The sequence below is a fragment of the Agelaius tricolor genome, unplaced genomic scaffold (assembly GCF_023055355.1).
Source record: "Agelaius tricolor isolate 1412-34295 unplaced genomic scaffold, bAgeTri1.0.p SCAF_5, whole genome shotgun sequence".
Classification (NCBI taxonomy): Eukaryota; Metazoa; Chordata; class Aves; order Passeriformes; family Icteridae; genus Agelaius; species Agelaius tricolor.
In genome coordinates, this window is record NW_027269265.1 from 4,887,750 (window position 1) to 4,901,193 (window position 13,444).

Sequence of the window (13,444 nt, forward strand, 5' to 3'; positions counted from 1 at the left end):
CAAATGTATTTTTGTCACTTGCTTTAGACCTAGAGATGATACTGCTGTGGAAGGATGTGGTGGATTCACAGTGGTTTATATTATCCACACCTCAATAAACAAAACAAACCAAAAAACCAACTTAACTCGCAGTTTAAATGCCAAAAATCAGAAGCTAGTATAAAATAAGTGGGTTTGTGACTTTTTAAATAGATGCTTTAAAAAAATGTTGTGTGAACAAGAACTAAAAAAGCAGAGTGAATGAACAGGATCCTGTGATGTGACCTCAGCAGATTAGTTTTCAAATGAAATTTTAGACTTTTTTGGCTTGTACAGAACAAGTCAATAGCTTGGGGTAAATTGTTTCTTGAAATGTGTTGTTGTTGGCCTTTAGTAGTAAAAATGGAAGTAGGATTGTTTATCCAATACTGGAAATATAATAGAAGAAACAGCAAACAGCAGTTTTCCTGCAGTCCATCTTTCTTTCCTTTCAGGATCAGCTTTTGTCTGTTTGGTTGGTTTTGGTGTGCAGTTTTTTGGGTTTTTTATAAAGGAATGTTTTACTTGGCTCCTCAGGTGGTGTCCCCGAGCTGCAATGACGATGTCACCGTGAAGAAGGACCAGTGTTTAGTTCGATCCTTTGCAGACTCCAAATTGTAAGTGACAGCTCACTTTGGTGACAGATCTGTGGGGGGAAACTGGGAAATCCAGCACATATTGCTCCTGGAGATGTTATTTCTTCCAAAAGGAGAGGGTGCAGTTTTCTGTAATGCTGGATGGACACATTTGGCATTCACAATCTATTTCCAGCTTCCTCACCCTTCTTTCCATTCTGTGTAACAATAAGAATTCTTTGAATCAAGAAAGTTTCTCGTGCATCTTCATGTAAAAGTATCAATAATTTCAAGTGTAAACACTTGGATGTTTTTACCTTTATTTTTTTACGTAATTTCTATCCTTTAAAGTGAGTTTTGGTTTTAATTATTTCCCTTACTGCCTTAAATTACCTTCTGTATGGGTGTCAGTTGTAATAGTTTGGGTATCTGTTTCATTACTTCCAGTGCCCAGATGTCCATAGCTGTTTAGATAGTTTATAAGGGTTCAATCTACTTTTTTTTTTTAAATAGAAAAGAGAATTCACATAGAATTGTTAAAATGAAAATGTTTCCAGAACCTGAACCATATTCCTTCAAAAAGAAGGAAGAGACCTTTTAGTCTATCCTCCACTCTAAAAGGCAGAAGGAGGAGAGGGAGACAGAGATGTGTCTTATATACTGAATTATGTATTCATAAGAGCATGAAGACTGCTTTTGGGTATTTTAAGGCTGCTCCCCTTTATTTCTCTTCATTGTTATTGCATTGCATCTGTGGTACCAGATTGTAAATAACAATTTCCTTGCCAAAGGCCACCTGTCACCCTCTTTCTTTCAAAGTGAGCAGTTTTTGATTTTTGATAGCCATGATTTTGAGTAGGTTATTTAGTTGATTACTGAAATGCATTTCAAGCACCTGAAGATTTGGTTCATTTTGGCCTCTTCATGTGGATAAATCATCAGCCTTCTGGAGAAGCCTGGCTCTGTGCTGAAGGTTGGATGTTAGTGGTGAAACATCTAGATATGCTCTGTCTGATTTTTTGGTTTTTCTCCCCATAACCTAATAGCTCTAACTTCAGAAAATGGCAGCCTCTGATTCGTAAAGTTTTACTCCAGATTTTCTGATATAATGAAAGAAGGAAAAAAATGTGTTAGCCTAACTCACTTGTAAGGCTCTCCCTGCATTTTGGTTGGGATTTCTCCTGTAACTCAGTGACTGGATATCCAGTATGACTTTGGAACAGAGCAACCTCCATATGTTTTGCTGTGAGAACACTTTTGTAATTTAAAAATTAAAATCAACTGTCTATCAATGCAAATCTGTGAATTGGCTTCACTGTTGTTCTGTGCTAGTAAAAAGGCATTTTGAAAATAGAGCACTTGCTTCTGTCCTCTTAGCTAGATCCTTGTTTTGGAGAGCAGCTGTTGATTCTTGTGCATATTTGCAGTTCAGAAATTATTTTTTTTTGTCTGCATGTTTAACCTTTGCAAGTTTGTGCAGATTAAGCAATTACAATAAAAGACATTTACAAAGTTTTCTTAATTACTTAAGGCTACTTTAATGCCTGGATGTCAAGGATTGGAAACTTACCCTGAATAACTTACTCTTGTGTTTGGACCATACACAACAAGTGCCTTAGGCAGGTAGTTGTTAGCAAGGACCTTGCAGTGAATGATAACTCTTGAAAATTTTAGAAATTGCTGTTTTTCTAAATCAAATGCTTGCTTTTCTGTGATGTAATCACAAAACCTTATTTTTTTACAGTTACTCAATAGCAAGAAAAGACATTAAGGAGCTAGATCTTCAAGACTTACCAAAATCGGAGTCCTCTCCTAAAAAAGGTAATTTAGAATAAATTCTAGGTGTTTAAAAGAAGTAATTTCATGCAAAGATTCTTTTTACATTTGTTGATAAATTTAATTTCTGATAATTGCTCTTGGATATTTTGTAAACAATTTTAAATGGGAGAAATTAGAGAAACTTTGAATATAGTTTCATCTAGTAGGAATCTTCTTTATTTTATTTTTATTTCATTATTTTGATCCAGTCCAAATTTGTGGAAAATGAATAGAATCTTTTCAGTGTAGTCTATTTGAAGTGTCAGTGAGCAATGGAATATATAGTTACCTCTCCTAATGCTAAAATTTTTGCTATTGCTCAAAACACTGTTTACTTTAAAGATACCTAGGCAGCAGGGTGTAAACTTCATAACAAGTCTGTGATTAATGTTTAACTTAAAAATATAATTACAGAATTGGATGAATGGATAGATGACATGGGTACCAGAATCCATCAAAACATGAAATGTGTTAAAGAGAAATGTTTTGATTGTATTTATTAAAAATTATAATTTAAAATGCCACCCAGCAACAAGAAAATCCCCACTCAACAACAGTATCTGGTTTGAGTAAAGATGTGCAGCAGCTGCTTAACAAGTCAAAATTTAAAATGCTTCAAATAAAAGGTTGAGGTGGTTTTGATTGATTTGTCTAATACTATATGATTTCTCTTCTACTTTGTTCTTAATAACTGTTTCACAGTACAAGAACTTTAGAACAGCCAAAAAAAGAACAGATGCCAGGTTTGAGATAAATTGAAGAAAGGGACTTTTTTTTCCTGTGGAGAACATAATTGGGTTGTTACATTCCTTGTTACAAGGGAATATTTTGGAACCAAAGGTACTAATGGTTTATGGTTTCAAAAAATAGAAAAAGAGAGAAAGAGAGTTGAGACCAATGTCTGGAGGTTTTTCTCTCAGCAGTGTTAAAAACTGGTGCCTTTTCTTCTCTGCTAACACTGAACAGTTCATTGCAGTATGTTCTTCTTTTGGGTGTTTTTCTGGCTCTTTTATTAAAGTCTTTTATTGTGACTGAGGGGCAGATTTTGGGGTTATCTGGGTTTGTTTTCCATTGTTGTTTTCCACCCTTGGAGCACCTCTTAAAGGAAAAGAATTTGAGGTATTTCCATTTTACAAATGTAACTTGTGCCTGTCCCATCACTCCTTTGCTCACTAACATGTTTTCCCTCTCTTCCAAACATTAATGTCAAATCTCTTTGGGCAGTGCTCTTTTTTTTTCTTTTTTCTTTTTTTTTTAAATCTAAACCATGGTATTTTGCAAAGAGCAAAGTAAGCCATGGTGCTTGATCCGTGATGGATTCCTTGCATTTAAGTTGGTGTTGTGATTTACAAGAAGGTGAAAAGGAAATAAAAAAAGCTTTGTGGCTGTGAATGCTGCAGATGAGGTAAAGCCAGGGCCCTTTCCTCTCTAGGGCTACAGGAGGCAAGCACATTTCTCAGCACCAAGGCTGTGCCTCGGAACTGGAAAATGGACATCAGTGAGATCCTGGAGTCCTCCAGCAGTGATGAGGAGGAGGGAGCTGCTGCAGAAACTGATGAAGAAGAGCCTAAAAGAGAAGAGAAAACAGAAGAAGTAGTGGTGAGTCTGCTCAATTTCAGTCATTTTTGGACAATCTGTCATCTTTCAGGGATAATTTCATGACTTGCTTGCCTGCAATCCTGCACTTTCCAACATACTATTCTCAGACTCAGCTCACTTTGGTGTCTTTTCACTCCTGCTCATTTTCTCTCTGCTACAGTTGTCTCTATTGGGCTTTGTGAGCAGTGGCAAGTTGTCTCTTGTTACCCATCTCAAAAACTAAATTCAAGGCAGAGAAGAGTGAAAGGTTCTGGTCAAAAGAAAAGGCAAAACCTAAAAACTTAGGTTGAGCCTAATAGTAGTAATTCCACCTTAAATACAGTATCTTTGTATTTCTCTTCTGTAATTTCCTTTTGGATTTTTCTTTGTATGTGTTAGAACTCTAGATACTAAGGATTTTAAACTTTGTATACTAAAAAACCCTTAAGAGAACACTACAATTGACATGAAGTCATGGAGAAAGCTTCCAAAATTAATTAATAATACTAAAATTATGCGTATATACTTTAAATAAAAACTTGTAATATCTCACAAAATAAAAAATTGAAAGTTTTAAAATCTGCTAATATATAGTAGATTATAGTAGATAAAATCTACTAATATATACTAATATATAAAACAAAAAAAAATTAAAAACAAAAGCTAATCCTTCTTCATAAATTTAAATTACATTTTATAATTAAACAAAAAAGTCTGCGTTGCGGAGTTCAAATAACTAAACTAAAAATAAAAATAATTTAAATATCATTTCTTAATTAAATAATTTAACTTTAAAAAACCTTATAAAAATATTAATAAGTTATAAAATGGTTAATTAAAATACTGCAGAACTCACATGTATGTAGGTTATATAGAAGTAACTTGTTTCAGAAAACAGTAGTGTGATTTTAAAAAGACAAAAATTTCAAGCAAAAGCAGGAGGTTGAAACTATGAGCTGATTCACAGGGCAGTAAATGCTGCTTAGGAGAAGTAGAGGACAGCCCTTCATGCCTGTTAGGTTGGGAATCACAGGATGATGTGGTGGATGCACTTTGTGTCTGACGTGCTGTGGCTTGTCCAGACTGGAGAGGAATTCATGGAGAGCAGCCTGTGGAGAAGGGCTTGGGGGTTCTGGTGGATAAAAGGCTGGATTTGAGCCAGCAGTAAGCGCTCGTGGCTCAGAAAGCTGAACATGCCCTGGGCTGCCTCACAAAGGGATTCTCCCCTTTCTTCTGGTCTCATGAAACCCCACTGGAGCTCTTTGTCCTCAGCACACAGGGAGCTGTGGGGCTGCCCCAGAGGAGCCTGAGAGCTGGGGGGTGTTCACCTGAGGGAGGCTCTGGGATAAACCTGAGAGCCCCTTCCAGGGCATAAAGGGGCTCCAGGAGAGCTGGAGAGGCACTTTGCACCGAGGGGCATGAGTGGTAGGACAAGGGGGAATGGTTTTAAACTGACTGAGAGGTTTAGGTTTGACATGAGGAAGGAATTCTTGGCTGTGAGGCTGGTGAGGCCCTGGCACAGGTTGCCCACAGAAGCTGTGGCTGCCCCTGGATCCCTGGAATTGTTCCAGGCCAGCGTGGACAGGGTTGGAGGAGCCTGATCTGGTGGAAGGTGTCCCCATGCACGGAGTTAAACCTGGATGATCTTTAAGGTCCCTTCCAGCCCAGATCGTGGAATGTGATTCCACGATTCTCATAATAACAGTTTTTTCTGCATTCGAGTATTTAAAGTGGCTCCTTTTCCATGAAGTTAACCAGTTTCCTCATGCCATCAATCTGCTTTTACACAATTCTCTTCTATTTCTGCTCCCTGCTTGTAACCTGGATGTTGGATTTAGAAGCATGGGCGGAGGTGGGGGGGGGGGGGGCGGGGAGAGGAGGCACTGCGGGATTTATTTGTTTCCCCACCGCTCCGTTCTCACAATACCCCCCAAAACCACGACCCGCGGAGCCCCGGTGCGGGCTGTGCGTGTGGGCAGGAAGGTCAAAGGCCGCTTCCCTTTCCCTTCCCTTCCCTTCCCTCACGGAATGGCCGATGGCGCTTGGCGGCGGCCTCGGCGTTCCCAGGGCAACCGGGAGCGGGCGCGGCGCAGGCGCGGGGAGCGGCCGCGGGAGCCGGGGCTGGCCGGGGGCTCGGAGATGGGCTGGCCCTTCCTCTGCCTTTCATCTAATGCCTCGCGTTCTCCTTAGTCTCCCTAGTTCTTTTTATTAGTATTTTTTTTATTTTTTTTTTTTCCCCCTCCCCGTGCGGAAGAGAATGTAAGTAATGCCGGTTAACCGCGGCCCCCGCGCGGGGAGAGAGAGCGAACGCGAGCGAATATTTGGAAGTCAGGCTGAAAATATGTCCAGGCAGTGGGCAGATTAGATAGAAAGGAAGTAAAACCATTTTACGTTTGAAAGAATGCAGCTGCTAGGTAAGGATCGGGTGCTTGGATCTGTGATGTGAGCGTGGTGCTTGGGGATGGGGGTTTGACTTGGGTTTCTGATCTGGGAACTGTCTGGTGGAGCCTGCAGCCAGGAGAGATCTTTCCAGGTAAAAATAAAAAAAAAAAATAGACAATAAAAATCTATTTTTAGATGGGAATTTTATGCTCGGGTATCAGTGTTTTGGAAAATGGAGGAGATGTCTGTGTAAGAATCATGGTATGATAAGATAAATCTGAGATGAATGTGTGCAGAAATGTAAAATCCTCTGGGTTTTTTCCCCTCTGTTTGCAGTGAAAAAGACTGAATAGGCCACATTTTGCAGGGTGTGAACTGTTGCAGGCTGTATTGCTCTGTCTGTATTAACATTGGTTAAAATTTCAGACTATCAGTCACTGAAAATCAAGGATTGCTGTACTAGTTTTCCAGTATCCATTTTTATTATCATTTTTCATGCCTATTGCATAAAATGCTGTGTGTTTCAAACAAAGAAGGGGGAGGGGGAAGCTTGGTGATTTAAAAAAAAAAAAAAAAGGCATTCCTGTAAAAGAAATACAGATTATTTTTCAAGAAGGATGTTAATGTAAAATAGTGAAGCAAAGGATTCCAGACAGGTGGATGTGCTGATAGGAGAAGCTGTGAAATCCATTATTTCCTGGTGACAAGTAGGAATGTAAGGTGAGCATCTTCATGCTGAAGCTGTGTAGCAGAGGGTAGATATGAATCTTTTTAGATAATGTCACAGCAGAACTGACATGATGGCCTATTAAGTCAAATTCCTGGTTCAGCTGTTAAAATACATATTTTTAATTGTGGGCCGTGCTAGATATTGCAACAGACAACATTTAGGGAATTTCAGGAATTTCTGGTTTTTTCCCCTAGAAAGGCAGTAATACTGGCTGCAGAGAGATTTGATAAGTGAGTGATTTGGGGATTTTTGTGCCTGTATTTGAATACAGATGTGGAATTGGTGAAATTCTACATTTTATAGAGTGCTTCCTTTTATTAATCAAGGTCAAAAAATGCTTCTGTCCATCCTCTCTCAGAATATTCTCAGTGGGCTTTTTGTTTTAGAACTGTAATTGGTTATATTATTAGAGATGGGAGTGAGATTATTAGAAATACCTTTTTATTTCCCCCCATTCCCGTCTTTTGGTCTGCACAGCAGCTTTGCTGACAAGGCCTCTCCAGCTGCTGCCCAGCCATGATAGGCCATCATTAAATAATCAAATGGACACAGACCTACTTAATATATAATCACAGGATAAAGTCAGTCACAAAAGTCTAATTCTGGAATGGAAAGGATCCTGTTTTTCTGAAGTAGGATCTTGTATAATGATAAATAGATATATTTATAATGGAGCAGAGAGATCTGCTGTAGCTGGTGATATTAGATCCTGCCATTTTTCCAGTAGCTAGCTTAAAAATCTGCAACTTTATTTTGACAGAAACTATCTTTCTAAGTGTGTTGCCTTTTGTGACATCTTTAAGAGGTGGTGGAATTGGTACCACCACGTTTCCAGGCTTTACATGGCATTTTTTAAGCTAAGGAGGGGGAACAAACATGGGGTTGGTTTGGTGCTCCTCCTCCTCACCCCTGGTGAGTGACTTGTGTGGTCCAGAGTTGACTGGGAAGGAGGACAATGTGGAAATTGCTTGTCATGGACTCTAACAGGGATTGCATTACACAGAGCTACTCAGCATGTTCAAATTGCTGAAATTTTGGTGATACATGGTGCAACTCAGGATTATTTTCCGTTAGCAATTAAGATTTTAATAGCACTTTTAATAAAAAGTGAAAAAAATCCCGAAGTAGTATAAAAATAAATTCTTTATTGAATGAAAATTAAAAGAATCATTCCATTAATTTGAATCCACATAAAAATCTGAATATTGCTTTTCCTTCTTAGCCATTTTTCAACATGTCAGAGGAAGATAGTCAACTGTGTTTGGAGGGTACATTTGGCAGTCTATGCACTGCAGCTAAAAGGAAAGGGAAAATCTTAACTCCAGTATCTCCACATAGAAACAAAAGCTTTTGGAATATTGAACATTACCTGATTTTTATTCAGAACAAGTTGTATCTACTACTGTATTTGCTTGTCTCAAAGCTGTTCTGTCAGGGAAGAAGAATCTGATCTAAACATCAAGTAGTGAAGCAAAGGATTCCAAACAGGAAAATGTGCTGGTAGGAGAAGCTGTGGAATCCACTGTGATCCATCACATTTGTTTCTCAAGCTTAAACATTGAAATGCTCCCTGTTTTACAAGGGGATGTGTAAGCAATATTTGGGTTTGGCTCTGTCTCCCTGTGAGCCATTCTGATTCCATTAGAATGAAGAGCTTAAGTTATTTCAAATATCTTCTCAGTACACCTTCTCCACAGATACATTCCCTGAAGACCAGAGGAAAGGCAAGGAATTTCTTCAGAAAAAAATTCCAGGTCTCCATGGCTCGTTGAGGGAAGAGCTGTGGCACCTCCAGGTGTTTGCTAAGAGGGATTTTCTTCAAGGCTTGTTTCTGACAGTCACCTGGAGGATGCATGTGTGGCATGTTTAATGGGGTGCATTCATTTCACCTTTTTAAGGTTCTTGCATCACAACAGCATCAAAAAAATCAGTCACAGTTTCTTTACATTGTTGAAAAGGGAAGATGCCAGAGGCATTTTCCAATGTTCCTATTCTGCAAATAAGCAAAGATTTCAGTTCTCATGATAAGCTATTTCCATATGTTTTATTAACTTTAAGTCCATAAAGGAAGGATAAGAAATCCATGATGTGTTTTAGGAGGCTTGAAATTTCTACAAATAATCAGTAGTCAACTATTAAAATATTTACATTTTGCTTCAAAATAATTCTTGTTCCCTGTGTAGGCTTTGCTCTCACTAGCTGTGGGAGATCACATAAAATCATACCCAAATTGCCATGTCTGTTGCAGCCTATTTGTATTTTAAAATAACATTGAAATAGCTGACTCTGGAAGTTCAATACAGGAAAAGAGTAATTTCCAAGTTAATGAAGGGTGATATCCAGAAAGAAGTGGTTTATTAGATACTAAGAAAAAAATGATTTCCTGTGAAGATGGTGAGGCCCTGGCACAGGGTGCCCAGAGAAGCTGTGGCTGCCCCTGGATCCCTGGGACTGTCCAAGGCCAGCTTGGATGAGGCTTGGAGCAGCCTGGGATAGTGGAAGATGTCCCTGCCCATGGCAGGAGATGGAACAAGATGGTTTTTTAGATCCCTTCCAATCCAAACCAACCTAAGATTCTGTGATTTGTATATATAAATCCCCCCAAGCAGCTGTGATGTGTAATGCACAGAATAGCCTTTAAAAATAGCTAAACATTGATTAGCTAATCCTCCTTCTCATGCATGTGTGCATTTGGAGGAGTTCTGGCTACTGTGAAGCACAGCCTGCATCATGCCATGCACAAATGTTCTTTAAAGCCTTCCTTGCTCACAGTTTTATGCAAAGAGGCATTCTCAGAATGTCACTCCAAGGGAAGTTGCAAACTGAGGCACAGCTCTGGAGTGAGTCATTGTTGGTTTGTGGAATTTCTGGTTTCTTGTTGGTATAAATTAACATTTTAAGACCATGCTCATCTCCACGTGGTTTAAAGCTGTTAACTTGTTGCAATCAGTTTAATTCTTGTCATTTCCTTAATTAGTTTTCAAGCTCGGCGTTAGAAAGCAAATGTGCAAGTGATGAAATCTCATTGAAGTACTGTGAAGCAACAAAATTACATTTTCTGTAATTCTGGCAGCTTGTCTTGATCATCTCTTCCTCTGAACTCCAAATCCTGTGTATGCTGCTCTTCCTCTTCACCTGCATTTCTTTCACAGAAGCATTTATGGTCTTGTCAGTCTATTTATAACATAAAAGAAAGATCTGTCCCTGGTAGCTCCACCTTGGATTGCCTGAGTTCAGGGTGTACGTGCTTGGAGGTAGAGATTCATTCTTGCTTTTGTAGAAGGAACTATTTCATCCTTTGTGCTCCCACTCAGCTCTAAAGGTTGGCACCCACAGAAGCTGTAACATCTTTCTGTAGAGTAAATGATGAGTCAGGATAACAGAGCCACATTCTTGTTGAAAATCATGCTAAGGACAGAGGCAAAGCTCATGGTGAATTAGGTGACTCAAAACCAGTTACAAGTGTTCTACACATTTCTGTGCTGCTGGTGCTTACCAGATAGTTTTAGAAAATACATGAATGCTGGTAATGTTGTTTGGAAGACCATAAGAAATGGAGTTGGGAAGGGAAAACATGTCCATTATACAAAGATAAAAAGATAACATTCATGGTCAATTTTATTGTTTTGCTATTTCCAGTGTTCCCTAACAGATGTGGCCTGCTTGTCAGAAAGGAGAAAAAAATCTCAATCATAAAATTTCAATCTTTAAATTAGAAAAGGGGCATCTTAGAGATTTTTATTTAGTTTCATTGAAATGAAATTCAGCCTCTCATCCTGAAACTAGAAAGTTCTTCTCATGTTGCATTTAGCTGTGGGTATTGGATGAGCAGCAGAAAAGTCTCAGCTTTGAACTCTTGCAGCTTAAAATTTTCATGTTGTTTTGCCTCTCACTTGGACTTACCTTTGGCTATGGTCTCCCCCTTTTTGCAACATCTCTGTAAGAAAAAATGAAATGGAGAGACAGAGCTCTCTTGAGTAACTGGTTTTAAACAATTATCACTGTGAATTTATTTATGCCCAAGTCTAAAATGAGCGCAAATATCTGGATAGTGGCAGTGAGTTTTGGAGAGCAGCACTGTCATCCTGGTCCCTGCTGGAAAGCAGTGCTGGCAATTTCAGCTCTCCATTTTCCCTCTGATGGTGATCACAGGTTCTGGCATCAACATTTCTCAGGTGTTTCCTTGATTTGGGTGCAGATTTACAGCAGCTTAGATGAACCCCCATGGCAGGGGGGTGGGACTGGGTCTTTAAGGTCCATTCCACCCCAACCCATTCTATACTTTTATATCAGCTGATACATTTATAGTAAAACTCTCTGAGAACAGCAAACACTCTTTGGAATTCTTTAATGTCCAGTTCCAAACAGATAACCCTGGTAAAAAAATGGCATCTTGTCCTCATGTTGCAGTAAGCAAATTCAGGAAAGGTTGGTCTTTCTCATTTTGGCCAGAAGCAAGAGAGCAGCTGATCCAAGCTGTGTTCTGTGGTGGCAGCCACTCAGACCTTACTCAGGGGACTTCTCAGAAGGATCTGGTGCCTGTTCTGGCATCAGGACCAGGCACAGTTCAGCCTCCCTCTGTCAAGGAGCTCATACACCATCAACAGAGAGCAGCAGATGCAGCCTTGGGGATGTCTCACACAGGTGGATGCTTATTGCAGCCAGGTTTTATGGCCCCACCCTATAACACTTCTCATCTTCCCTTTTTGCTTTTCTTCATCTGCATTTCTTCCACTCACTCTCAGTGGAAGGGCAAAATTCTGGCTGCAAGATTGCTGTTTTAATGTGCATTTCTGCTGTTCTGACCCACAGTTCTGGTTTGGCTTTGTGCCCACACAGAAGAAATGGCTTTAATTCAACTATTCAGAAGTATTTCTGGATGTTTACTGTTATTAGATGTATTTAGTTTGCACAGTTTGAGCTGTATTGCCTTCAGCCAGTAAACATTACAGTAGATGGTAGAAATTTCTCGATCTTGAAGTTATTTTGCAGTCTGGATGGAGAGAAAAAAGCTGTGGTTTCTATAGCAATACTTCACTTGATAACCTGGAAGAGCATGCTAATTCTATAGATAACTGTTTCTCCTTATATAATCCCTGTGATGTGCTCAGCAAATGGTAACTGATGCTGTACAGCCTTGTGATTACACATTTAATTTCCTCCAATTATTCCAGAAGAAAAATTAGTGAAGTAAGACACAGATATTGTCTCTGCCTGATTGTAGCTGAGCCCTGTTGGGTTTAGAAGCTCAGAATTCAGTGAAGCAGGCAGGGCTGGGATTCATTCTGATGCTGGGCAGATTGCTTGCTGGTTAGTAAGGCATTAGCATGTACATCCCCATTTCCCTGCCTATCTCCTTGCCTTGAAGCTTCAAGTTTACAGCATGCAGAGATGACTGAAATCTAAATTGTTGTTCTGGTTTCCTTCTGGAACTGCTTGTCACTTTCCTGTTATTTTTAATAATGTAATGATAAGATTTTTTGACACGTACTCTACGTCTTTCCTTCAAGACAGCTGCAGCCTGCCTTGTGCAAACTGCCAGGCTGGCAGGAAGAAGGTGGCATGCAGAAAGCATTGCAGGGAAAAGAATTTGGGTTTTTTTTTTTTGGTGGTTTTTTTTTTTTTGGTCTCTGCTAGAATCTCAAAATTCCATGAAGATACGTAGACATTATTTCCTCTCCCTGTCCCTTCCACCCCCTCCAATAAATTTACTGTATTTTAAATAATTTTCACTGGAATAAAAGGAATGTCTTTATTTCATGCTGTGGATTACTTGCCATAAATTTATGTCAGAGTGTTTATCTTTTTGAGGCTTTGAGTTGTAATGGTTAAACTAAGGAATTTATAATAATAATAAATTATAGAAGTGACTTTAAAGGTGTTTCCAAATATAAGCTGAAATCAAGCATTGGAACTTAATTACAAAACAAATACTGTCTGGAGCATCTCCAACGGGTACTGTTGGAGAAAGAATTGATCTGCAATCTGAGCTAAAGCTGGGATAAGGAAAATGAGTTAAACAAAAAAGCCCCAAACAAACAGAAAGAACTTAACAAAAAAAAAAAAAAAAAACAAAAAACAAACAAACCTGGAATTCCTGTGAATTCTTTGGGTCTTGTAAATACCAGACCTCTTCTGTGTTAGGCAGGTATGCTGTGTGTAGCACAGTTGTCATTTGGAGGGTCACTCATTCATTCTGTCATGGACTGATGCTTTCCATTTTCTTCTTTTCCTCTGAGGTACCACTTCAGTCTTCTTGAGTAAATTTTGTTTTCTGCATATTTCACCATTACACGGGTTCAGGGCCAAATGGGAAGTGGTTTGGGTTTAGTTCTTGCTCTTA

The 13,444-nt window shown here is 39.1% G+C and overlaps 1 protein-coding gene across 6 annotated transcripts in view; it reads left to right on the plus strand.

The window, feature by feature from the left end:
- The window catches only part of ARID4A (AT-rich interaction domain 4A), a 47,434-nt gene that overhangs the window by 16,776 nt on the left and 17,214 nt on the right, over nucleotides 1–13,444 (plus strand). For all 6 annotated transcript variants that reach the window (XM_071426197.1, XM_071426192.1, XM_071426194.1 and 3 more), the window contains 3 exons: nucleotides 556–635; nucleotides 2,338–2,414; nucleotides 3,844–4,010. In XM_071426197.1, coding sequence (XP_071282298.1) covers nucleotides 556–635; nucleotides 2,338–2,414; nucleotides 3,844–4,010 — 324 coding nt within the window. The remainder of the gene's footprint in view (nucleotides 1–555; nucleotides 636–2,337; nucleotides 2,415–3,843; nucleotides 4,011–13,444) is intronic.